Below are 25,995 nucleotides of genomic sequence, written 5' to 3'. Positions count from 1 at the left end.
CTCATCCTCCCCTTCTCCTCCTGCCCTCAATCTTTCCCAGCATCAGGGTCTTTTCCAGTGAGTCATCGCTTCACATCAGGTGGCCAAAGTATTTGAGCTTCGGCTTCAGCATCAGTCCTTCCAATGAGTATTCAGGGTTGATTTCCTTTAAGATTGACTGGTTCGATCTCCCTGCTGTTCAAGGGACTCTCAAGAATACTACTCAGCCAGCATTTTTTGACAATATGGATGAACCTCGAGGGTATTATGCTATGTGAAATAAGTCAGACAGAGAAAGATAAATACTGTATTATTTCACTTGTATGTGGAATATTAAAAATGAACAATCAAAAACAAGCAAATCAAATAAATGATCAAACCAAACAAAAATAAACATGTATACACAGAGAACAGAGTGGTGGTTATCAGAGGGGGAGAGGCAGAGGGAAGGGTAAATTAGGTAAAGGAGATCAACTCTATGGTGATAGATGGAAAGTAATCTTTTGGCGGTGAGCATGCTGTAGGGTTTACAGAGGTAGCAATACAGTGTCGTTCACGTGAAACTTAAATAATGTTATAAACCAGTATTACTGTTGAGTAGTATCCTATTATGAATATACCACGATTTACTTATGCACTCACCCATTGATGGACTTTTGGATTGCTTTCAGAGTTTAACTTTCACAAATAAAGTTGCTCTGAAAACTTCTGTACAAGATTTTACGTGGACACAGGTTTTCATCTCTCTCAGATAAATATCTAGAAATAGAATGACAGGGTAGCATGGTATGTGCTTTAACTTCTTAAGAAACTGCCAGACTGTTTTCTAAATAAGCTGTGTCCGTTTACATTCCAACCAGACTGCCAGCTGCTCGGGAATCGACTAACATTTCCTGCAATCAGTCTTTTACATTTCAGTCATTCTAATGGGTATGTCGTCGTGTCTTATGGCGCTTTTATTTGCACTTCGCTAATGATTAATGATGTTGAGAATCACTTCATGTGCTTATTTGCCATCTGTATGTTTTGTTTGGTAAAGTATCTGTTCAAATATTTGGCTGTCTTTTAAATTGGATCATTGGTCTTAATTTTGAATTGTAAATCTTTATATATTCTAGACATAAACCCATCAGATACATGTTTTGCAAGTATTTTCTTCCCCTTTATGGCTTGCCTTTTTATTTTTTTCAGTTCAGTTGCTCAGTCATGTCCGACTCTTTGTGACCCCATGGACTGCAGCACACCAGGCTTCCCTGTCCATCACCAACTCCTGGAGCTTGCTCAAACTCATGGCCATTGAATCAGTGATGCCATCCAATTACCTCAACCTCTTCTCCTCCTGCCCACAATCTTTCCCAGCATCAGGGTCTTTTCCAATGAGTTCTTCACATCAGGTGCCAAAGTATTGGAGTTTCAGCTTCAGCATCAGTCTTTCCCATGAATATTCAGGACTGATTTCCTTTAATTGACTGGTTTGATCTCCTTGCAGTCCAAGGGACTCTCAAGAGTCTTCTTCAACACCACAGTTCAAAAGGATCAATTGTTCAGAGCTCAGCTTTCTTTATGGTTCAACTCTCACATCCATACCTGACTACTAAAAAACCCATAGCTTTGACTAGACTGACCTTTGTTGGCAAAGTAATGTCTCTGCTTTTTAATATGCTGTCTAGTTTTGTATAGGTTTATTTTATTTTTAAAGTATCTTTAAAAGAGCCTAAGTTTTTAATTTTGATAAAGTCCAATTTATCAACTTTTCTCTGGTCACTTCGTAGCCCTCTCAGTTATTAGCCAGACTGTCTTAGTACAACAGAGTTTGTGTTTTAAGTGACCTTATTCTACTTGTTTATTGGTTTTAGTTGTTAAGTTGCATCTGATTCCTTGTGACCCCATGGACTGTAGCCCACTAGGCTCCTCTGTCCATGGAATTTCAGGCAAGAATACTAGAGTGGGTTATCATGCCCTCCTCCAGAGGATCTACCTGACCCAGGTATCAAACCCATGTCTCTTATGTCTCCTTCATTAGCAGGTGGGTTCTTTACCACTGAGCCACCTAGGAAGCCCCATTCTACCTAATAATGGCCCCCAAAAGTAGTGATGCTGGCAATTTGGATGTGCCAAAGAGAAGTCACGATGTGCTTCCTTTAAATGAAGAGATGAAAGCTCTTGAGTTAAAAAAGAAAGAAAAAATATCACATGCTGAGGTTGCTAAGATCTATGAAAAGAACCAATCTTCTATCTGTGAAATTTTAGAGAATCAGTGGTGCTTGTTGTCACACTTCAAACTGTACAAGTTATGGCCACCGTGCATGATGAGTGCACAGCTACAACAGAAATGGTATTAAGTGTGTACAGTTTTGAAAGACACTCACAGACACACACACACACACAATATCCTTAAAAAGCACCAATTACTATGCGTAAAGACCCCCAGTGTGTTGTTAGTTGGAAGAACATAACACATCTCATTTTCCAAAACCCCAAAGGGCAGAGACTTACTAACACTAGCCTTGTTTGGGCAAAAATTCAACCCTCTACTAGAAATACAGGTAAACATGGCCAGAAATTTTGGGAAGTATTTGATTTCTTAGAAATATGATCATTTGCAGAGGAGAAGGCAATGCCTGTGTCCTCACTGCTCTAAAGAGAGAACCTTTCCTTCCTGTCTTGGAAAGTTTAGCTTTTCAATCTTGGTTTGCGGTCTCAGTTGCCTGACCTGAGCCCAAAGCAAGTGGCAGGCATTTCACACCAGCTGGTGAATTCGTCATCACCACGTCCCTTCAGAGTCACCTGGGGAACCTCCCCATCAGTATGGACGCCTTGACCCCACCACATCCCCACTGACTCAGAATCTGTGGAACCATTCAATATTTATGAAGTACCCACTGTATGTGAAGGTTCTGTGCACTTTACCAGCACTGTGCCAGAGGGTGGCAGCTGTTCAGATATGATGATGGCTTTGTGATTATTCTCAAGCAGCTTTGTCCAGTAGGGAAGATAAGAAATGTACACAGTTTGCCCAAATCACAGCATGACGTTAACAAGAGCATGGTGTTGTCACAAAAGTCAGACAAAATCTTGAGATAAGCTGAATCCAACCAACCGCAGGCATGATTTTAATACCTTTAAGAGGTGTGGCCTGTCACATGGTCTAGGGAACATGGAATTCTGCCAATTCCAGTCAAGGAATAAAGTTAAAGAGAGGTTTAGAAAAAATTCCCTGCAGATAGAGAGGCTGTGACGGAAGGCTCTTCATGCCTGATGGGAGGACGTGACAGACTTGAGACTCAAGGACCGGCCAGTTCCCACTGGGGGAAGGAAGTGAACCACAAACACGATCATTCACTGCCCAGCGACCCGGCTGGATCCTAGGGGTGGAGTCAGCACTCTTACTTTAAGGTCGTGGTGACGAGGGGTCAGGCTTTATCCAGAGACTCGGACGTCTGTCAGCTCTTTAAACCCTCGTGCGGTCACGGGCAGTAACTGTGCTCTGCTGGGGCATGGGGAAGCAGAGGCCCAGAGCAGTGAAGGGTGAGGTAAGAAGAGCTAGAAAGCAAAGGGACTTCCCTGGTGGCCCAGGGGTTAAGAAGCCACCTGCCAATGCAGGAGACATGGATTCGATCCCTGATCCAGGAAGATCACACATGCCTCGGAGCAACTAAGCCGGTGCACCATGGCTATTGAGCCTGTGCTCTAGAGCCTGGGAGTAGCAACCACCCAAGCCCGAGTGCCTAGAGCCTGGGCTCCACAACAAAACAAGCCACAGGAACGAGAAGCTGGCTGACTGCAACTAAAGAGTAACTCCCACTCACCTCAACTAGAGAAAGCCTGCATAGCAAGAAAGACCCAGCACAGCCAAAAATGAATAAATTAAATACATTTTTAAAAAAATTAAGAATTAGAAACAGGGCTTCCCTGGTGGCTCAGTGATAGAATCTGTCTGCCAATTCAGGAGACACAGGTTCGATCCCTGGTCTGGGAAGATCCCACATGCCAAGGAGCCACTAAGCCCATGTGCCACAACTCTCTAGAGCCTGGGAACTGCAACAACTGAGCCCATGTGCCACAACTACCGAAGCCCGAGCTCCCTAGAGCTCTTGCTCTGCAATGAGAGAAGCCACCACAATGCGAAGCCTGTGTACTGCAACTACAGAGTAGCCCCTGCTTGCCACCACTAGAGAAGAGCCTGCTCAGCAATGAAGACCCGCACAGCCAAAATAAATAAAACTATTTTTAAAAAAATTAGAAACAGTAAAAGAAAGAAAGAAATGGAAATTCCATATTAAAAAAAAAGAGAGAGAGAGCTAGGAAGCAAAGACTCTGGACATGAAGGTGGGCTGCCTGGGCCCTTGGCCTTGAGCTTGTAGCCAGACACTAGGTGTGTTCCCTCAGGACACTCTGTCGGAGAGTGACAGGTGCTGTCAAGGCTGGAGAGACCACTCCCCATGGGGTGGCCTTGGAAGACTTCGCTTGAAAGGAGACGTTGACTTTGAAATGTGACTTTGGGGAAGGAGAAGCTGAAGAACAGCTGGGGAAATGTGGGCCAGGCGGCAGGAGCAGTAAGCACAGACGCTGCTTGTCTTTCCTTAGGGGTTCACGCCTCGGCCCAGCAGCAGAAGACATGCTGCGTCTGCCACAGGAGGTGCAGTTTTGTGTGACCAAGGACCTTGCCAAGTGAGTCTGGGGCCGACGTGCTGGGGCAGGCTCCTTGCGTAGAGCCCCGGCACAGGGTGGTTTGGGCCCTGAGATCCGCCCTCACCGAGCCCAGCCAACTCACTTTTTGTTTGAAGCTGTCATCCTCGGCGCATTCGGAGTTGTCCTGCCAAATATCTGTGGAGTTTTCCAGCGTCTGCCAAGCACCCCGAGACAGGCAGTATCTGTAGGCCCTTCCTGAGTTCTCTGAAAGTAAACACAGCTCTAGGGGAAAGGTCAGAGCACGCAGCCCGCTCTCCGAGCACGTGGGAAGGCCCTCATTCTCACTGCAAAGCTGTGGAAAAATCCCAGGGAAGAGGAATTTTCACTTCCCCTTCGGGGGACTCGTTAGCGTCCTCACTGTTTATTTGGGATGGAAGGAAAAACACGGAAGCCTCTACATTTTGTAGCAAACCACAATCCGTTAATGTCTGCTGTGTTTACCCAAAGTCCCTGGTGACTCAGAGATGTGACAGCCCTTCAAGGTGCAGCCCAGCTGGGAGACACAGAGCTGGAGCTTCCTGACGCCCAAGAGGCCATGCCATGGAGAATAAAGGGCCCTGGACCAAGCCAGTTCCGCCTCCTACAAGCTCTGTGGCCCTGGGTGGGGTCCTACCGTCTAGTCCATCAGTTCCCACTTCTGACGACAAGTCTTGACTGCTCCACCTCCAGTTCTTTTCTTTCCTCTTTCCTCTTCTTCCCAACCCATTGCCTCTGCCTGAATCCACATCCTCCTCCTCTTTTTCTGGACCACTGCAGGAGCTTCCAGACTTGCCCTTGTGATCTCCCTCCATCCCTCAGTCCATTAGCCACAGGCTACCCACGTCAGCTCCCCCAAACCACCTCTTCATGCCTTAACACCTTCAGTGGCTCCACATCTCTACAGAGGGGAGTTTAAAGCCTGAAGCATAAAGCACAGGCCCAGCCTCATTGCTTGGTCTTTTTGTGCCGGTATGTCCTCTCCCTTGGGCTTCCCTTGTGGCTCAGTCAGTAAAGAATCTTCCTGCAGTGCAGGAGACCGGGGTTCAATCCTTGGGTCAGGAAGACGCCCTGGAGAAGGAAATGGCAACCCATTCCAGTATCCTTGCCTGGAAAATCTCATGGACACAGGAGCCTGGTGGGCTGCAGTCCATGGGGTCATAAAGGGTTGGGCGTGACCGAGCAACTAACACTTACTTACTTACTTATTCTCTCCCTTCTTACATTCTAATGCTTCTTCCTCTAAGCTCATCCCTCGAGAACTCTGCAGCCAAGTCTGTGGTAGCCAGGCCTGGACTCTCAAATCTTCAAAGGAGAGAGGACCAGGATACAAGCAGAGCCTCCAGGCACAGAAGACTTGCAGGAAGATAGGAGAAGAAGCAGAGAGGAAAAGGAGGATGTGCTACTGACAGCTAAGAGGAGACCTTTCGTGGGAGAAGAGGGCTGGAGAAAACAATCTGGAGCCCCCTCCTAATCAAACCCTGGCTGCTCTATCCAGGGAAGCCTTAAAGGAATTGTTAGATATTGGTAAAATAAGACTTATTACCTTCGCGCCACCAAGGTAAGTAGGAAGGGCAGGGGACAGAGACATTTCCAGGAGTGGAATGAGGCCAGCACACATACTTATCGAAGGTCCCATTACAGACTGCACCTGCAGAGAAAAGTGGGCAAAATAAACAGGTGGAGCCCAGAGCCCACCTCACTGGCATTGAAGCTGGTGTGGCCCGAGCAGGGACCAGCCAGGGCGTCCCACTCTCTGGCGTCAGATCAAGGATGAGGAACCATGTGGGGAGGACAGGAATGCTTCACGCAGCCCCACATGTGGCTCTGTCCACCCAACCTGACCCCTGGCGGTGGTCCAGTCTTTCATGTCAACATGCACGTCACACTGGTGTTGGTTTACTTTACATGGGCTGAACTCTCACAGAAACTCAGGGTCAGGAGGACACTTAGAGGTTCAGCCAGCATCTTCTGTCCTGTAATTAACCAGTTATATCTATGAAATGTGCAAAATGACTGGTGGATAGAAGGACATCTGCAGGGTTGAGGTTCTCGGTCACGTGTACCTGAGTCAAGCACTACCTGGTCATATTTATCTGTTTGAAGATGAAGCCAACAATCATTATGAAATATCTGAGACTCTCAAGCAGCTCAGGGGATGAGCTGGTGCTTGGCAATGAGATGCTATAATGTAAGCATCAGCTTTATGAGCCCCCAGGATCAAACGAAGGGGCTTCAGGCTGGACCCCAAACATCCATATTGCAAACTCCTCACTCCTGGTTACCAAACATCATTTCTACCATGGGCTCCCTATTAGGCTAGAACTCAGGGGCCACTCAGAATGAAGAGCCAGGTCGTTGGTATCAGGACCAAGCCACAGGTCTGGAGTTTGGGGCGCCCTATAGACCTGGCTGCCAGATCAGCACCCAATCAGTGCCTAGCCTGCGTGAACTCGTCGAGATGAGCTGCCCAGAGGGAGGCTCCGGATCAGGAAGGCCTCCCTACTCTTAGAAAGCAATTTTCCTCAATATGGAAGTGGTTCCTATAATGAATCAAGCCTTGGCAGCCACCTGCTTAGCTAAAGGATATTTAAAAGGAAGGAGGCATGGCTTGGAGACTGGACTGCCTTTGGGTTGGGAAAAGGCAGATAGAGTTTCTAGTGTTCTGTCAACCTCCAGGTCCCTGAGTGAAGTCATCTGAAAGAAGCCAGGAGATGAAGGAGAGGGCAGTTTCTACCCACAGCTGACCAGTCTCAGAGGCAGGGGGCCAAGGCTTCTTACTTCTTTCTTTTCTCGACAAAAAAGAATCTGGATGCACCCAGAGACCCAGCATGTAGACAGGAGAGGCTGTGGGCTGAGCAAACTATTAACATATTTGCTAGAATGCACTCAACCTAGTGCAGTCCTAGATAAATGTTCGTACCATGGGAGACTGAAGGACAACCCCCCCACACATACGTATGATAGATTTCTGGGTTAATCTATGACAGTGGCTCATGTCATGTGATTAGGTGGTCAAAGTACCATGACACATGGCTTATGTCAAACATGGTCACATGCATGTATATTCTACCTTGCATGCTCTTGGAGCATTGCAAGATGCTTGCAATTGGAGGTGGGTAGCCTTTGTAACTGTCCGACCCAACTGAACACAGCAGAAGTGACTTCCAAGGCTAGGTCACAAAAGGCAACATGGCCTCTGTTCATGCTTGTGCTTGCAACCCAGCCACTGTGCTGTGAGGAAGCCCAGGCCATATGGAGAGGCCACGTGGATGTGGCCCAGCCAACAGCCCCAGCATGACTCCCAGCATCAACCCACAGATGAGGGCATGAACCAGACTTCAGATGATTCCAACCTCCGGTCTTTGAGTGTTTCAGCTAAACTCCAGACATTGCAGAGCAGATATAAGCCCTCCCCAATATTCTCTGTCTGAAATCCTGACCCACAGAAACTGTGAGAGAAACGTGTGCACTCTAAGTCGTTTCAGTCGTGTCTGGCTCTTTGCAACCCTATGGACTGTAGCCCACCAGGCTCCTCTGTCCATGGGATTCTCTAGGCAAGAATTCTGGAGTGGGTTGTCACGCCCTCCTCCAGAGGATATTCCTGACCCCTTGATCAAACTTGCATCCCTTACGTCTCCTGCATTGGCAGGCAGGTTCTTTACCACTAGCGCCACCTGGGAAAGCCCATGAGAGATAGTAAATCATTGTTATTACTGTTTTGAGCCACTAAGCTTTGGGACTATCTGTTACACAGCCATAGATAACTGATACGTGTGCTTACCAGAAGTTTCCTTGAGTAAGTCTCTCAGACACTTCTCTTTATACTGAGCCCACTTCCGAGTTGTCTCCTCAAGGAGAGATCCTGTAACCTGAGCAGAAAAAAAAATTATAGTGAACTCCAGTTACCAGCAAGCAGGTTATCACATTTTATCACCTCACACCATGATTCTCAAACCTTCCCACTGATAAGCCCATAATGGCCTGCACCATGGAACAATTTCTTTTGTATCTTATGTCCTATCTTAAATATTGCTGCTGTTGTTTAGTCACTAAGTTGCGTCCAACTCTTTTGTGACCCCATGGACTGTAGCCCACCAGGCTCCTCTGTCCATTGGGATTTTCCAGGAAAGAATACTGGAGTAGGTTGCCATTTCCTTCTTCAGGGGGTCTTCCCAACCCAGGGATCAAACCTGCATCTCTTGTATTGGCAGGTAGGTTCTTTACCACTGAGCCACCTGGGAAGCCAGATGTAGGGGAGACTATTGTAAATTGCAGAGATATTTTATTGAAAGGCATTCAAACACACACATGCATACAGAGAGGACAAAACAAACAAAAACCATCCACGAGCCCTACAGGTTGCCAGTTTTCACCTCCTGAGTAATTAGTTCAATCTACCTCACCCCTCACCCTCACCACTCCCCAGCATGCCCCAGACCCAATCCCATGGCATCCACAGGGTCTGTGAGTAGTTCCTTTGCAATTTTTCCAGAAAATGACACAGAGAGCTTTCTGAAGACAAGCAAGTATGGTCATCGTTAGACTAGAGGTTCCCAAACCTTCTCAATTCTTGCTTCCTTTCCAGTCTTAATAATTTTCCCACAGCACCCCCAGGCCAATAGAAATACCGAATCTAAAGTTCCACTAATCAGACTTCCCTGGAGGTCCAGTGGTTAGGAATTCACCACCAGTGCAGGGCACACGGGCTTGATCCCTGGTCTGGGAGGACTCAACTTGCTGCAGGGCAACTAAGCCCACATGCCGCAAGTACTGAAGCCCACACACCAAGAGCCTGTGCTCCACAACAAGAGGAGCCTGCACAAGGAGACGCCCATGTGCTGTCCATGGGGATTCTCCAGGCAAGAATACTGGAGTGGGTGACCATGCCCTCCTCCAGGGGATCTCCCCAACCCAGGGATCGAACCCATATCTCCTGCATTGCAGGTGGATTCTTTACTGTCTGAGCCACCAGGGAAGCCCAGTGGGGATAGTAAAACATCTCAAACCTAACAGTCAGATTGACCACTACGACCTGTGTTCCTGTTCCGCCCTGATTTTTGCAGTGTTTGCTTTTTATCACAGCAGCTGCAAAGAATCCCATCTTTGCAAAGATACATCATGCAAGAAAGTAGTGCCATATAATGTTGAAACCATGGATTACCTCAAGTTCGTCATTCACAGATGGAGTGTATCCCTGCTTCCCTCAAAAAATTAAAATTCCTAACAGCACCCCTGCCAGTTCACAGCAGGGGTGCCCTGGGACATCTTAGCACAGTTTGGGAACCATGGGATTATCCAGTAAGTAGTTATCATGATGATAATAATGATGAAGTAATTGGTATTTATCCCTTGGTTTCTGTTTCCAGTGCATTTTAAATCTCCATTAATAATCTCTCTTTCTCTGTTATGGCCCAAGAGGCACCATGGTACATTAGCAACACACTGTTTAAAGAAACACATGTCCTAATGGGAACATAACTGACTATATTAATTTTACAAGTTTGGCAGAGATGTTGATAACTAAATCATCAGCTTCCAGGATCCTCCAAGTCACCCAAGTGAAGACCTTTCCTTGGATAAAGTGCTGTTTATATGCACCAGGACCTAACAGAGAGAGAGACAATAAAATCAACTTATATGTGAGCTGTCTATGGACTAATATTCTCTTATCCCCCTGTTCTTTCCCATGACTGACGGCCATGGTCAAAAGAAAAATAAAACCAAAGCAGCACTCAATCTGATCAGTCTAGAAAAGCTGGACAAACTCTGATTATCTTCCCAGGTACTTGACCTAAGGACACCAAAAACATGAAAGGCTAATCTAAGTTCAATCACAGCCAAATCCTAATAAAGTAGTGATGAGTGGATATTTTCTAGCTGGAAAAATCCAGCTCAATCCTGATTCCTCTTTCTCTCGCAAGGGTAACCAGCACCAACTCACTCAACAGAGAATGGATTAAGAAAAAGGCAAAAAAAAGCTTCTGTTGACTTGCTTTCAACAAAACCTCTATTATTCTTTGTTACCAAAGGAATAGACTTCACTGTAGATAAAATAAAAAATGAAGACAAGCAGAAAGGGGAGAAGAAATGGAATCTTAATCTTTTTACCCAGAAATAACTATCTCCCTCCAGACTCTTCTCTCTACACTCACATACAATCCTTTCTCTTTTTTCTTTCTTTTCTCTTTCATTTTAACCCCAAAGAAAATCATATTGTTGTGTAGTCTCTTTTTCCACTAGAATATACACAGTGCCTATATTTCCATTTCGAAAACTATACTTTTAAAACATCATTTTAAGAGCTCTGTAATTTTCTACAGATGAATGTGATACAATTTATTTCTCAAATCCTCTAGCAAATTGAACACCTACATTGTTCTAGATGTTTGCTAATATAAATGATGCTGTAATGAAAATATTCACAGCTAAACACTCGAGCACATCTTTGTTTTCTTAGGGAAAATTCTTTGAGTTGGAATTTCTGGGTCATCAACTATACATTTTTAAAAGCTTTTGACAATATACTGCCAAATGATCCTAGCCAGAAAGAATTTTTTTTAATTTAAAAATATGCACCTTTTTACACTCTCACTGGCAAAGTATGAAAGAACTACACATTCACTTCTTAAAGAGCCTGAAGAGTTTATATTTTTTGACACCAAAGCAACTCCTAATTAACTCAGCTGAGCTGTGGGAAGGGGGAGGAGGCATGAGGATATAGCACTGTTTCCCAGCTCGAATTTAGAATCTAAACTATCCCTGAGAATTTCTCATTAAGGGAATTTTATGGTGACTTCCTGCCAAAAAAACACGCCATGGTCATTTATATCCATGCAGGGTGAACGGCTACGAGCAAAAGTCATCACGGAAATCTACGCCAAGGCTCGTGTAACATAAACATTTGGAGAAAGAAGTTGGGCTTTAAGATGGGTGACCAAGAGGAGGGTCTTCAGGATTTTATACGCATAACACAGGACAGACAGAGGGAAGAGGTTCTGAAAACAGACTGGGTGGTGGAGGTGGGGAAGACAGGCTGCCCATAGGCACATTATCGATTATAAATATACCAAGGTGTGGCTTGGTCAGCGTCATCCGCCAGCCTGACTCACTGCAGATTTGGCTGTTGTCACATAGAAATATTCGTATGTCAACAGCTTCCAAGGAATGCTGGGGAAGAAAGAACACAGGACTTTCAAGTAGCCTGGGGGGAGGCGCAGTGTCTCCACCGCTCACAAGCTATCTCATCGCAGGTGATCAGACAAGATCCTGTGAATCTTGGTGGCCAGTGACAGTCACCTTTTCAGAGGCTCGTTGTGGGATTTGGGCAAGACCATTAGGACAAAATACCAAGTGCTGCAGCAGAACTTGGCACCTAAGAGACAGCCGACCCACGGTTGTGGAGAGGAGATGGACAAAACCAGAGAGTTAGCTGAACATATACTCCGTTTGAATATGAGACAGGGGACTGGAGCAAGGGTGAGAGATCTGTATCAACGCTTCCAACAACGGCCCCGCCACTAACGAAGTCCCAGGCCACCTGCCCCAGGAAGATTATGGTCACTCGCCGAGAGGCAGCCTCCACGGCAAGAATCCCAGGCAACCCTGGACCGGGTTCACATCTACTGACTACAGCCTCTGGGAGGACGTGGATGTAGCGAATTTGGTGTGGGTTTTCTGCCCGTCAGGTTCTGGACCAGCATCAGAGAAAGTCTGATAAGGTGAGCAATGATGAGACCCAGCACCCCAGCCCTCCCTCTGTGGGGGCAGGAGGAATACAGATATCCAAGGCTGCAAGCGGAGATGAACTCTGCCTGTAGACCAAAGGAAGAAGAGAAGCATTGAGTTCTCAAAGTACTTCCTCACTCAGGTGAAGGGAACTGAAGCTCCTTCACATCATGGCCCAGAATAAAGAAGAAACCTTGAGGGACCTCCCTGAGGGCCCAGTGGCTAAGAATCCTCACTCCCATTGCAGGCGGCCCAGGTTCCATCCCTGGTCAGGATGCTAGACCCACACGCTGCAACCAGGAGTTCTCAGCTGCTTGGATGGCATCATAGACTCAATGGACACGAGTTGGAGCAAACTCCAGAAGATAGTGAAGAACAGGGAAGCCCGGCATGCTGCAGTCCGTGGGCTCACAAAGAGTCAGACACGACTTAGCGACTGAACAGCAAATGCTGCAACTAAGACCCGGCACAGCCAAATACATTTTAAAAAATTGGAAAAAAAAAAGGAATCGCAAAGGGAAGGGGCAAATGTCTCGTCTCCTTGGATAAGAAAAAATAAGCTACCAGAATTCCCAACTAAAGAAGATAGTTACAAACATACATTATGATTCACCCCTGAAGTCCTTAAACATCATGCCATAGAGCTCAATTTTCTGACAGAAAAACGTTCAACTTCCTTGAGCTTCAGTTTTCTCATCTGTAAATGGGATTAACAGGAAAACCTCCCTCCCAGGTTTGCTGAAAGCATGAAATAAAATAAAGAGCCCCAGACCTGGCATCAGACCTGGAGCATAGTAAGTGTTCAACAAAAATGTTAGCTTGGGTTAGTAAGTATTTTGTTAAGGAGAAAAGCAGACTGTTGTTTTTCTTTTAAACTATATGTAAATAAATGGTAGAAAAGTATGAGTGCAAGCCAAAAACTGTGAATAAGGGTGATCTCTGGGTGGTGGGAGTACAGTAATTTGTAGTTTGTATTTATACATCTCCGGATTTTATGAGTTTATTTTTATAAACAAAAAGCATTCTGCATTTTTATAATAGGAAGGAAGGAAAAAGGAAGATAGGAAGGAAAGAAAAAAAAATCCACTCATTCAGTCTAAATACTCAAACCTGGAATAATGATGAAAGCGAACAAAAGAAACATGCAGGGATTTTTAAATGCTATTTGCAGAGTTCACGCTGACATGCAAAAATGCTTATCATCTGATGTAAAGGGGAGACCAGGATACAAAATGTTTTCCACATCCTAATTCCAGCTGGGGAAGAAAAAAAATGCATAGAAAAAGGATTTGAGGAACATATGCCATAATATCAACAGTGATTACCTCTGAAGGCTTGGGTTATGGTTGATTGTCATTGCCTTAATACCATTTTACATTTTCCAAATTGCCTACAAGAGGCCTGAAGTGCTTCTATCATCAGAAAATACATACAACTGATAATAATAACAATAACAATAATAATACAAACGGCTCTTACTTGTTTGATGGAAACCAGAAGCAGAAGGGCCAGGAAGGGCCTCGCAGGGGTCCAGTGAGCCGGCTTGCGGGGGGAGGAGAGAGGCCCAGCCCCCTGGGCAGCAGGGGTGCCCATGAGCAGCACATGGGCTGCAGGCAGGGGGCTCACTGCCCTCCTCCGGGACCCTGCCCAGCTCGGCCCCGGCCTCATCTTTCTCGCTGTGGGTCACAAGTGTCAGCACATCCTTCGAACGGTCCAAGATGTACCGCAGGCGGCCGCCTCTTGCATTCCTCTTCCTCCAGCGAGATGTTTGCACAAACCCTCCGCACACCGCCCCTGAGAGCGTCTGGCCCAGTCTAGAGCCATCTACCGAATCTCCAAAGTTTCTCATCCCCCGTCCCGCCTCCCCCTCAAAAGGCAGGGAGATTTTTCCCAGACCTCCCCCAAGTGCTGGGACTTCCTGGGCAGAGGCCGCCCAGGAGAAGAGGCAAGGCAGCTGGTGGGTTCCACCCCTGAAGCCCCACCAGCTGCAAAGGACCAGAGTGGGACTGACCTGGATTCCAGGCCCTGAGGACCAGTGGTGGGAGGATGGGCCTCCAGGTCTGAGGTGGGCATCTTCATCATGGGGGACACTTGTTATTGAGGCTTTAAGTTTGTCCAGGACGGGCTGAGCCCAGCTACCAAGGCAGGGTCTCCTCTGGCCCTGTTTATGCCAAGACTTCCAGAAAGACAGCTTTTCTGCCCAGGAGACACCAGCTCCTGCCCCAGGGCCTGAAGCAAAACCCCCATCAGTGGGCTTCCCTGGGGGTCCAGTGGTTGGGAATCCACCTGGCCAGGCAGGGGACATGGGTTCAGTCCCTGGCCGGGGAAAATAGGATTCCACATGACGTGGAGCAGCTAAGCCCATGTGCCACAACTATAGAAGCCTGAGTGTGCTAGAGCCTGTGTTGCACAAGAGAAGCCCCGCAGTGAGAAGCTCACACACCACAGTTACAGAGCAGCCCTCATTCTCTGGAGCTAGAGAAAGCCACTGCACAGCCACAAAGACCCAGAACAGCCAAATAAATACTTAAAACAAAACAAAACCCCATCACCGACTTGAGCTCCTGCTTCATAGCAGCGAACCAACATGCTGAAAAGTCAAAAAACGTGCTCACCTCTAGATGGCTCTCACCTGTGAGCAAAGGTTGCTCAGTCCACCAGGCAGATCCTTTGTCAGAACCCATGATCCATTATTGCCAACTAACAGGTGTGTAGTTTTCCACCACAACTCACATGGACAAAATCTTCTCACCTGACAGCCTACTTCTTTCATCCTTAAAATAACCCTGTGAGGGGATGGTTAGTTCTCTGCTTGATGGCTGCAACATTGAGGTTCAGAGAGGTTAAGTGGCTTGCCCAACGCCCCACAGCATGTTAAAGGCAGAGCCAAGATACCTGGGTCTTCTGACCAGTCACCTGACCACAGAAGCTTGATAAGGTCCCATATCTGACCCTAACCCTCTAGGTGAGTTCATTTTTTCTAGTAGGTTCAGCACTGTATCTCTGAGATACTCTGCTTGGCCCTTCTCATCCACCCCTCCTTGTCCAGCCCCTTCCAAGCCTTTCCTGAACTTGAGATTCCACAGAAGACGTCCTGATTGTATGAAATGCAGGTCAGCAAGAGACAGGAACACCGTGTTTCCATTTAGGCTATTTTTCCCCCCATAAGTTGGACCAGAGGCTCTCATCTTGGCTAACTTTCCCAAGTGAGTGAACTTTGAACAGTTGGGGCAAAACAGGTGAGCATCCCTTAATAGAAATCCTTTGACAGCTTAAAACAAACAAACAAACAAACAAACAAAAAACCACATGGCGAGATTTTAAATACCAGCAGTAAAACATTCAAAATGAACACAGACCCCCTACCCCAAGATGGACTCACATAATGATGCGACCTCTGGAATCCATGTGGTCATCCCTTTGGGACAGCAGAGAGAGGAATGGAGTAACCCAGAGGGAGAAAACTGCCCACATGATGGTTCTGATCCTTCCATACGGCTGTAAAGCTAGTCTGTGATGCACTTTACAGATTGTCTTCCCAATCGCCTACTTGCAAAAACAGTGCCGCCTGCTTGATAAGAATATTCTGTCTAGCCTCTCTGAACTTTTTCTCAAAAACAGCCTTTTTCTAAAGGGACAGGGGTTGTGGGGAGGGGACAGCTACACACGACTTCCCCACTCGTTGGATGGATGCCATCTAGTGATAAAATGAGGTAACTCCTCTTCCCACAAGACTGGTTGGCAACCACACAGACAGACACAGCTCATAGCACAGTCCTTGGTCTTTGCCAGCCGGAAAATCCAGGCTAAGCGATGTGGACCCAGATAACACCGGCCTTTTTTCCCACCTGCCCAGGTTGATTCTCTGTCATGATGGGGGAGGGGGGTTTGTCTTTGGGAGGTGTCTATCATAGAATGGAGAACCTTTGTGTTCCAGATGCCACGTGGAACCCTTGAGGACATCATGCCACGTGAAATAAGTCAGTCACAAAAAGACAAATTCCACATATAACTCGAGTGACCAAATTCATGGAGAGTATCATAGGGGCTGGGGGAAGAGGAATGGGGAATTGGCATTTAGTGGGGACAGAATTTCAGTTTTTGCAAGATAAAAAGAGTTCTGGAGCTTTGTGGCAGACTTGAATGTACTTAAGAGTGCACTTAAAAATGATTAAGACAGTAAACTCTGTATTATGTGTATTTCATCACAATTTAAAGAAGAACAAAAATGGCATCTGTGCTCAGTGTTTTGCAGCAGCCTGGATGGGAAGGGAGTTTGGGGGAGAATGGAAACATGTATATGGACGGCTGAGAACCTTCTCTGTTCACCTAAAACTATCACAATATTGTTAATCAGCTATACTCCAATTCAAAATAAACAGTTCTTTAGAAAGTGATGGTGAAGGTGTGAAAAACACAAATCAAATTTAAGAGCATTTCGAGTTGGATCTGTAGCTATTCCATCGTGCCTAACACAAAACGGAAGGACATGGTCTTCCAGTATCTAAAAACAGTCATCCAGTTCAACAAAAGAGTTGCTCACATCACATGGGAATAAATGAAGTTCTGCCCTTGCAAAAAAAAAAAGAGAACAAAAACAGAAAACCAGCACCCCTACATCATGGGAAGGACTGAAGGGCTGACAGTGTTGAAGAGAGCACGGCCCAGCTCTGTGGCTCCTTCGGGCACAGATGTCACACCCTGGAGAGCACCAGTTCCCCAGGAGGACGTGCAGGGAGAGGTAAGAATGCCAGATGGTGGACCGAGGTGGGGCGGGTACCAGGATGAGGCAAGCGAGGGGGACCCCACTGCTCATCCTGCTGCTGCACCCCGCATTCAGCCATGGACCAGTGGGCTAGGCAGCAGCGGGCTCTGGCCCTCCTCCCGGTCTGCCTGGCCCTCACCTTCTCCCTCACAGCTGTAAGCAGCAGCTACTGGTGCGAGGGCACGCGGCGGGTGGCAAAGCCGCTGTGCCAGGATCGTCCGGGGGTGCTGCACTGCATCCACTACAGCCGTGGCAGCAGCGACAATGGGACCCAGGCCGTCCAGTACATTTGGGAGATGGGGGACGACAAGTTCGTCCAGCGCAGGTTCCACGTGGGGCTCTGGCAGTCGTGCGAGGAGACGCTTGGAAGCACAGGTGAGCTCAGCATAAACGGGTCCTCTGGTGGTTCGGGGATGTAAGCTCTCTGGCTTTCCATGTGAAAATATCACCTAGACCCAAGAGAGCCTGCCTGGGAAGACTGCAGCCTGGGGCCCCTGCAGGGAGATTGCTCCACACGCACATCTGCTAGTCAGTCTAATTTAGCACAAATGCCTGGGCGAGTTGATGCATAAGGAAAGGAGCAGATTACAACTGGAGGTGGATGGTGGCACCCACAGAGAGGGACAGGAGGGACGAGGGGGGCTACGGAGACCTGGCCGCAAGGACTCCAGCCTGGGGAGGATGCTCCTGGGCCCTGAACAAGCACAAGAAAGGGATCAAAGAGTGTCTGGTCACCCCCAGCTCTGCTGCCCACTGCAGCTTCCTGGGTATTCCCCTTCTTAATCAGCTTCATCTGCATCCCCCTAAAAGTTGACCCTCCGTTGGACACCCTAATAGAGTCCTCCTGGGGACCCCCTACCTGGAGTGCTATGTAGTGACCCCCCTACCTGGAGGTCATTTTCTAAATAGCTCTGCACCTTCTTCCCAATGCCTCTAAAGAGAGAACGCATTGTCTGAAATGAAGATGTAAAACAAAAACTCCTCTTAGAGAACGAACTTATGGTAGGTAGCCAGGTGGAAGGATAGGGAGCTTGGGATGGACATGTACACTCTGCTGTATTTAAAATGGATAATCAACAATGACCTACTGTAGAGCACAAGGAACTCTGCTCAATGTTATGTGGCAGCCCAGATGGGAGAGGAGTTCGGGGAGAATGGATACATGTATATGTATGACCAAGTCCCTTTGCTGTTTACTTGAAACTATCACAGCATTGTTAATCGACTCTACCCCAATACAAAATAAAAAGTTTTTTAAAAAAAGAAATAGAAAAAACCAAACATTCATGGTTGGGGCAGCTTTTCAACTCAATATTCTTTCTCCTGGGTGAATGAATTAGTCAGCAGAATGTGTTGATTCCAGACTCTGTGCGGTTCTGCCGAACCAAGAAATTCAAGCACAGAGGGGCCTAGGCACACCACAGCGGGTGGGGGTCTGGGGAGAAAAAGCAGACGGGGCGCCACAGTCCGTCCCCAGGACTCTGACATCGTCTCCCAGGCAGGCTGGCTGTACCGCTTGGCTGGCAAACCTCTGTCCAGCTATGTAACACCTGCCTGTCTGGCTTCATGGGATTTATAAAGATTTTTTCCTTTTAATCCTGCTGGACCTATTCAAAAGGAACATCATTTCTGAGGATTCATATTAACCAAGGGGTCACTGCGGTCTGATCCACACTAAACTCACCCTTCTAAGCTATTGTGAATTCTCTTAATCTCCTTGGCTGGTCTCATTTTTCACTCTGCCCTGCCCCTGGCTCTGGACTGGCCTCCTTTTACCCCCCATTGAGATAAGGCAGCCCTCACCAGAAGGCTAGTTAGATGTCCAGTCCTCCCTGCATTAAGCAGAAAGACAGCAGTAGGGTTTAAGTGCATACTAACCAGGAGAGAAGCTTTCCTATCTAAGTGTTTGTTGCTCAGTCGTGTCCGACTCTTCAACCCCATGGACTGCAGCCCACCAGGCTCCTCTATCCATGGGATTTCTTAGGCAAGAATACTGGAGTGGGTAGCTATTCCCTTCCCCAGGGCATCTTCCCGACCCAGGGATCGAACCCGAGTCTCCTGCATTGGCAGGAGGATTCTTCCTATCCAGTATCTTCAAAGCAAGGCTAACATGGGGACTATTAAACCAATTTTAGAAATAGGAAAGCCATTCCTCTGAAGAGTCAGTAACGGGTGGGATGGGAGGGAATCTCAAGAGGGTAGGGATATATGTTACTGATGGCCGATTCGCATTGTTGAACCACAGAAACCAACACAACACTATAAAGCTATTATCCTCCAATTAAAACAAAAAAAAAAAGAAAAAAAAAATAAGAGTCAATGATCTTTGCCCCTAACATTTTCGTCTTTTAGCTCCTAGCAGCCCAGACTGGGAGCCTCGGGATGTGTCTTCCCGGCACCTAAGCTCCTGGGTTGAATCACTGATGCGGCAGGACAGTCTTGGGGCAGTACTGGGCCCCTGCAAGCCCAGTTCTAATGCTGAAACTGCCTCTACCCGTGTTTTCTGTACCGTGTTTCCCTCTCAGAGGTCCTAAGACACACTCTTCCTAACCGTGCAGAGACAAATCAGGCATGTCCTTGGCTCCTCCCACTCCACCATCTATGATTCAATTCGGAGCTGATGTGTTAATGGAGCAAGACGGGGGTACCCACCTGGGACAACATCCCAGAGGGTGATTGGCCCTGGTGTCAAATCCTCCATCCATTACTCACCCCCAAACCGGAATTTGGTGACATCAATATACTCAGTAGATAACCAAGGACTCATATCCTTCAAAGGGACTAAACCTCACAGGGGGCAGCACAAGCTTTTCTAGCCAATATGTGCAACATGACTGATGATACAGGCAAAGCACACCCCCTGGAGCACAGAATAAGTCTGAGGGTGGGTTCTGCCTGGTACCTGGTACTCACACACATAACTCTTTCCTTTCCTCTCCCACTCCAGAAAGCAGGATGGAGTGCAAGTAACTGACTCACTTCATAGCAGAGATAGTTCTGAATCTGCTCTATTTCATTTCTTAAAATGATTACAAACACTGTCACTTTCCCCTCTACCCAGAAAGAAATTATTTGAGACTCACGTCATCCTGGATGCTGTTTGGGAAGTCCAGCATCCAGTCGTGCAGCATCAGTCCAGATGGGCTAGGGTATGCTGTAATAACAAACAACATCCAAGTCCCACAGGTTTAAACCACCAAATTCATTTCTAGTTTTTGCTATTTGTATTTTGCCGGTTGGCAAGTGGTGTCTCCTCACTGGAGCCACTCAGGGATCCAGGCAGAGAGAGGCTCCACCCGGACATAGGCTTCTGTGATCTCAGAGGCAAGAAAATGAGAACTTTTAGGCAAAACACTAACTCGTAAAGCTTCTGACCGGAAGTGACCCGCACCCACCCACCCCATAATTTCCACCCCCAATCCTCGGCCATAACAAGGCATTTGACCCAGCCTGGATTCCCTGGGGCCGGATTGCATCATGATGCTCCAGGGAGGGGCACCACCTCTATGGGAACAATAAAGCCACACTCCCCAATCCTTGTTCAGAATGATGTGGGTGCAGCCAAGGGGGGCTGGAAACACAGCTTGTCCCTCGTTGTCAAGGTTCACCCTACTTGATTCTGTCTTCTTTTACTTCCAGGTGAAAACTGCAGAAGTTTCCAGAGTGTAATACCAGCTGAAGAACAAGGTAAACACCTTCCTCATGTTCTGTCCACCAGCCCTTCTCACCATTCGGACAATGTCTATGGTTTCGGTTGGGCTGGGGGGAAAACATGAACGAGTTATTTATAGTTTTTCCATGAATTCAAGTCCCACAGAGCCACTGGCTCTTTTCATGGGCCCTGTAGGCAGTAATGCTAAAAAAAGGTTAAACCATCAACTCTGCAGGGAGGAGGGGGATGCCTTGATAGGCGGTATTTGCAGCTTTTCGGGGTGTGAATACTCCCACCGAGGCCAATTTCAAACTATCAATGCAAGGTGACCGCAGAGCAGGAAAAAAGATGAGTCTAGCTCATCACTGCCAATAGCGTTTTCCCTCTCTATAACACTCATCAAATTTAAACTTACTTTCCTAGTATCGTTTCCCCAGCAAGAATTTAGCTTTTGTGATGACATGGACCATGTCTCTTTCATTCATTGCTGTGTCCCCAGGACCAAACTGCCTTATAGGAGGCTTTTTGCAAATAACAGTTTCGCTCTCTGCCCCTTTTATTCACTCCACATCCAACCTATTTCCTTGAAGCAACAGGAGGGGTCCCACCAAAAGGATAAATTGTAGGTTGACATGGAAACAAATGAGATTCTTGGCATCTCGAATCAGGGGGCCTCAATGCTCAGACTCCTTCGTCCGCCCTGGTAAAGTTTACCCTCTCCTTCAAAAAATGAAGATAGTGTCTTCTGGTGGAATCAAAATAACATGGTTAACTTCTGAACTGGGGAATGGGACCTCCAGCATCCTTCAGGAAGAATTTTGCTTAGTATTTTTTTCCCTCCCAGCTAATGACAATCTTCCCAAAGCTTCTCTTTCAAGCCCCAGGACTCCCCTTGCATTATCAACTTTCCAAGACTCAGTAGAGGTTTCTGTGGTTTTCACCCCGTGGTGGTTTTTATTTGTTTATTTTTTGTTTTAGAAGTGACCCGAATCACATGATTGAATATCCTAGTATTTCTAAGGGGCTGCCCTGGTGGCTCAGATGGTAAAGAATCTATATTTCTGAGTCCCAGCATCTCTTTTATCCTTACATTTGCAGGTGTCTTGTGGCTGTCTATTGGGGCTGAGGTCCTGAATATCCTACTGACATTGACAAGTGCAGTCCTCCTGGGCTCCAGAGTGAGGCATCACTCTGGGTTCCACTGGCTCAAGGTGGATGCCTCAGTAGCCATCCTCACCGTGCTTGCAGGTACTTTCCAAGAGCATTATCAGAACAGGCAAATTCCCTACAGCCTACCCCCAAGGGAACTGGCAGAGCTCCAGACTGGCTCTTCCTATCACTGGCCCATTCAGCGGGACAACTGGTCCACTGGAGAAGATACCAAATTAATCCCATTGGTGGAAGCAATGGGGGGCTGGTGAAAAAAGTGGGGATAGGCACAAATGGAGAGCAAAATTTATCAGCATGTCTTTGTCACAACTGTGGGGGAAGAAGTCCACTGGCTTTGAGGACAGAGACTGCCCTATTTGTACAATGGTTAAGCATGAGTCCGTGGAGAAATACTGCCTGGATTCAGAGATCTCCAACTTGCTGGCTGTGTGATTCTGGGCAAGTAGCTTCACTTCTCTAATTAGCTGCCTCAGAAAGCTGTGATGGAACTTCCCTGGCAGTCTGGTGCTTAGAATTTGTGCTTCCACTACAGGGAGCATGGATCTGATCCCGGTCAGGGAAGATCTTGCATGCCAGTGCAGCCAAAACATACAAAAACAAACAAAATGCTGTGGTGATGACTCAGTAAGAACGCACACAGTATATAGTAAGTACTCAAAAATGGCAGCTTGTTAAAAATTATCCAAGTGGGGTCAATAGCCCTGTGAGTAAAGAACTCCTCTTTTTGGTCTTCTGTGTTGTCCAAGTAATTTTTCCATTACTGTTGTTCAGTTGCTAAGTTGTGTCTGACTCTGCGACCCCATGAACTGTAGCTAGCAGGCTCCTCTGTCTAGCAACAAATGGGACTCTCCAGCAACAGTACTGGAGCCTGTTGCCATTCCCTTCCCTGGGGCCTCTTCCTGAGCCAGGGATGGAACCCCAGTCTCCTGCATTGCAGGCAGATTCTTTAACTGTCTGAACCCATAGACCAGGGAAGCCCATAGACCACTAGAGAAGTCCCAAAACTACTATTTGACCATTGAAGCCACAGTTGGTCACTCCCTGCCATATATTTATTAAATTAAAACATAGCCCTGTAATGGGAGCCCCTGAAAAAGAAAGACAAAATAACTAATATTTAAAAGTAATATTCAAAGAAACTTTCTGGAACAAAAGACCAAAATCTATGCATATAAAACTCTAATACCTGGGGGAAAAAAATGACACAGTACATTCAAGTCCTAGACATATCCCACTAAAACTGTTAAAGGAAAAGAAAATCATCTGGGTCCTCAAGCAAAAAGATCAATTCACTTACAGAGAACAGAAAATCACATTGGGAACTGACCAGTTCCTGCTGTGAAAGTCTACTGTGGCCAGAACCTATTCCGATTTTTATGCAAAGTTTTTCTGTGTTAGCAAACAATCCACATTCAAAATAAAAAGTGACAGAATTTAGGAAAGTATGGCTTCAGGCTAAATGTAGCTCAAGGACCTCTTCCCTGTTCTGGAAAACAGAGGATATAAAATCGGTGCCTCTGGGGACTTCACTTGTGGCCCAGTAGTTAAGACTCCGAGCTTCCAATCAAAGGGGCGCAGGTTTGATCCTTGGTCAGGAAACTAAGATCCCACATGCTGAGCTGTATGAGCAGGAAAAGAAAAAAAAACACCCCACAGCGACATGATAAAATAGAAAAAGGAGGTGGTCTTGAGACAGATGACATGGCAAAGGAACATTCACCACCGTGTAGATTGGTGACTCTTAAGAAATCAGTAGACGTGTAAAACATGAAGGCTGCTTGGAAGGGCTCAAGGAGGATGTTAGTGGGCTAGGACAGCCAACCCATGTGCCGTAAAAAACTGCATTCTTGACTGTAGCTCACAAGCTTTCCTTGTACAGGGCTCCTAGCCATGGTGGCCCACATGATGTACACAACCATTTTTCAAATCACCGTGAACCTTGGGCCAGAAGATTGGAAGCCTCAGACGTGGGACTATGGCTGGTCATACTGGTGAGTCGCTGGCCACGGTGGACAAGCAGGGATGCACACAGGTTTTCTAGGACCACCACCACCGCCCTTGGTCACGGCTCCACCACCTGCTACTCTTGGGACTTTGGGTTAGTTCCTCAACCTTTCTGTAGCTCAGATTCCTCATCTATAAAATGATAAAACCCAGCTCAGATATTTTTATGAGAATGTAAGGTTATGTTTATAAAATTCTTGGCACAGAGTGAAGCGCTCAAGAAACAGAGATAGTGCTGCTGTTACTTTCTTGAACATGGTTTAAGGAGAAAAGTCCTATTATAATTCTTAATAAATATTTCAGTGAAGAGAGACCCCGTCCTCGATTCTAATGGAAAGACAGGCCATGACACAGAAGTTCTACTAGAAAGACTTGATGCAGAATTGGATACAGAAATGTGAAGTCACCAGCTCAAGGTTGCACAGTTAATGAGAGATGTGTGCAAACCCACAGTGCATGCCTGACTCCCAAGTCTGGTTCTCATTACCATTCACACATTCCCAACAAAAACACGTTGACTGCTCTCTGAGATCTGTGATTCAAAGCATTAGTCGCTCAGTCATGTCCAACGCTTTGTGACCCCATGGACTGTAGCCCGTCAGGCTCCTCTGTCCATGGACTTCTCCAGGCCTGAATACTAGAGCAGGTAGCCGTTCCCTGCTCCAGGGGATCTTCCCAACCCAGTGATCGAACCCAGGTTTTCTGCATTGCAGGCAGATTCTTTACTGTCTGAGCCACTGGGGAAGCCCAAACCCAGGTCCAAATTGGGTAGAACCGGGAGTTGATTTTCCATCCCAGCAGGAAGCCCTGGAATCAGCCCTGCACCCTTTCCTGCTGCTGCTGCTGCTGCTGCTAAGTCACTTCAGTCGTGTCCGACTCTGTGCGACCCCATAGACGGCAGCCCACCAAGGTTCCTCCGTCCCTGGGATTCTCCAGGCAAGAGTACTGGAGTGGGTTGCCATTGCCTTCTCTGGCACCCTTTCCTAACCATGCCTTTTGTTGACAGCCTCGCCTGGGGTTCCTTTGCCCTGTGCATGGTTGCATCGGTCATGGCCACAAGCAGATACACAGCAGCCCGCCGGGAACTCGCAGACAAAAAAAGTGGACAGAAGGGCAGTCGGCACTCTCCACAAGACTTCCAGAAACCCAAGGCTTCAGAAAGTGTTTGGGAAACAGAAACTGCTCCCAGCCCTGCGGGGTGTGCCCTCATTGGTGTATCTAAGCACCTGCCACCAGAGGCTCCAGGCAAGGTGTCCATGTGCTAGCCAGGGTTCATGGCTGACAGATCTGCACAGGCAGACACACCAGACGCTTGTCTACAAGGAGCATCCCTGGAGTGGGCTTCACAAGGCTGTGAAGTAAACCTTCCACCTGCCATCTTACCCTTCACTAAACACCTTTGCCTTCAACTTCTGATTCCTGTTATAATGCCAGTATTTTTAAATGAGATAACACCTACAGAAAATATCAACCATTGATACTCTAGTATAAGTGAGCATCCCAAGCTTTCCTGACAGTTTAATTAGGGTGACAGAGAAAGTAGGCGCATGTGAGGGCTAAGAGGAAGAGCTGAAGAAAGGGGAAAACAAGGCTTTGACTAAAACAATGTAGATTTGTTGCCCACACAGTTATGTTGACAAAAGAGTCTAGAAAGTCTTTTTCCTTAATTGACACACACAGATTAATAGTACATGTGACTATCCTATATTTTTTTCTGTTTTAATTGGGAAGAAATGAATTTAAAAATCAGTTTTGTGTTATTTTTAAAATACATTTTCTTCTAAATGTTTTACTTTCCACCTATAGGAAAATCAGTTTGGAAGGATAATCAAGTGATAAAACAAAATAATAAGGGCTGAATGGAATGACATCTTGTCACAGCTAAGTGGAACAAATGTTTGAATTGTGGTGCTTAAATTAAATTGCCAGGCACTTCTGCTTCTAAAAATAAACACAGTGAAACCTGAAAGTCTTGTTTGAAACAGTGGTATGCTGCGTGTTTCCTAACTTGTTCAGTTACAATATTATA

At 46.7% G+C, this 25,995-nt stretch overlaps 2 protein-coding genes across 3 annotated transcripts in view; one reads left to right on the top strand and one right to left on the bottom strand.

The window, feature by feature from the left end:
- The window catches only part of GLP2R (glucagon like peptide 2 receptor), a 42,828-nt gene extending 28,606 nt beyond the window's left edge, over positions 1–14,222 (bottom strand). Inside the window, exons 1-4 of one of the 2 annotated variants that reach the window (XM_005220435.5) lie at positions 13,855–14,222; positions 8,432–8,519; positions 6,194–6,298; positions 4,754–4,893 (exon numbers count right to left, since the gene is read on the bottom strand). In XM_005220435.5, coding sequence (XP_005220492.2) covers positions 4,754–4,893; positions 6,194–6,298; positions 8,432–8,519; positions 13,855–14,043 — 522 coding nt within the window. In that variant the 5' untranslated portion in view covers positions 14,044–14,222. The remainder of the gene's footprint in view (positions 1–4,753; positions 4,894–6,193; positions 6,299–8,431; positions 8,520–13,854) is intronic. The other variant, XM_002695844.6, reaches the window with a different exon arrangement.
- A 1,974-nt stretch (positions 14,223–16,196) lies between these two features.
- Positions 16,197–25,995, top strand: GSG1L2 (GSG1 like 2). The gene is made up of 5 exons (XM_010816073.4): positions 16,197–17,515; positions 20,780–20,827; positions 21,891–22,040; positions 23,842–23,953; positions 24,973–25,995. Exons 1-5 carry the CDS (start codon positions 17,218–17,220, stop codon positions 25,229–25,231), a joined length of 867 nt encoding a protein of 288 aa, XP_010814375.2. The 5' UTR covers positions 16,197–17,217; the 3' UTR covers positions 25,232–25,995.

Source organism: Bos taurus, chromosome 19 (genome assembly GCF_002263795.3).
Source record: "Bos taurus isolate L1 Dominette 01449 registration number 42190680 breed Hereford chromosome 19, ARS-UCD2.0, whole genome shotgun sequence".
Lineage (NCBI taxonomy): Eukaryota > Metazoa > Chordata > Mammalia > Artiodactyla > Bovidae > Bos > Bos taurus.
The sequence above is the reverse complement of the archived record's forward strand: the minus strand, read 5'-3'. Positions and strand labels throughout refer to the sequence as shown.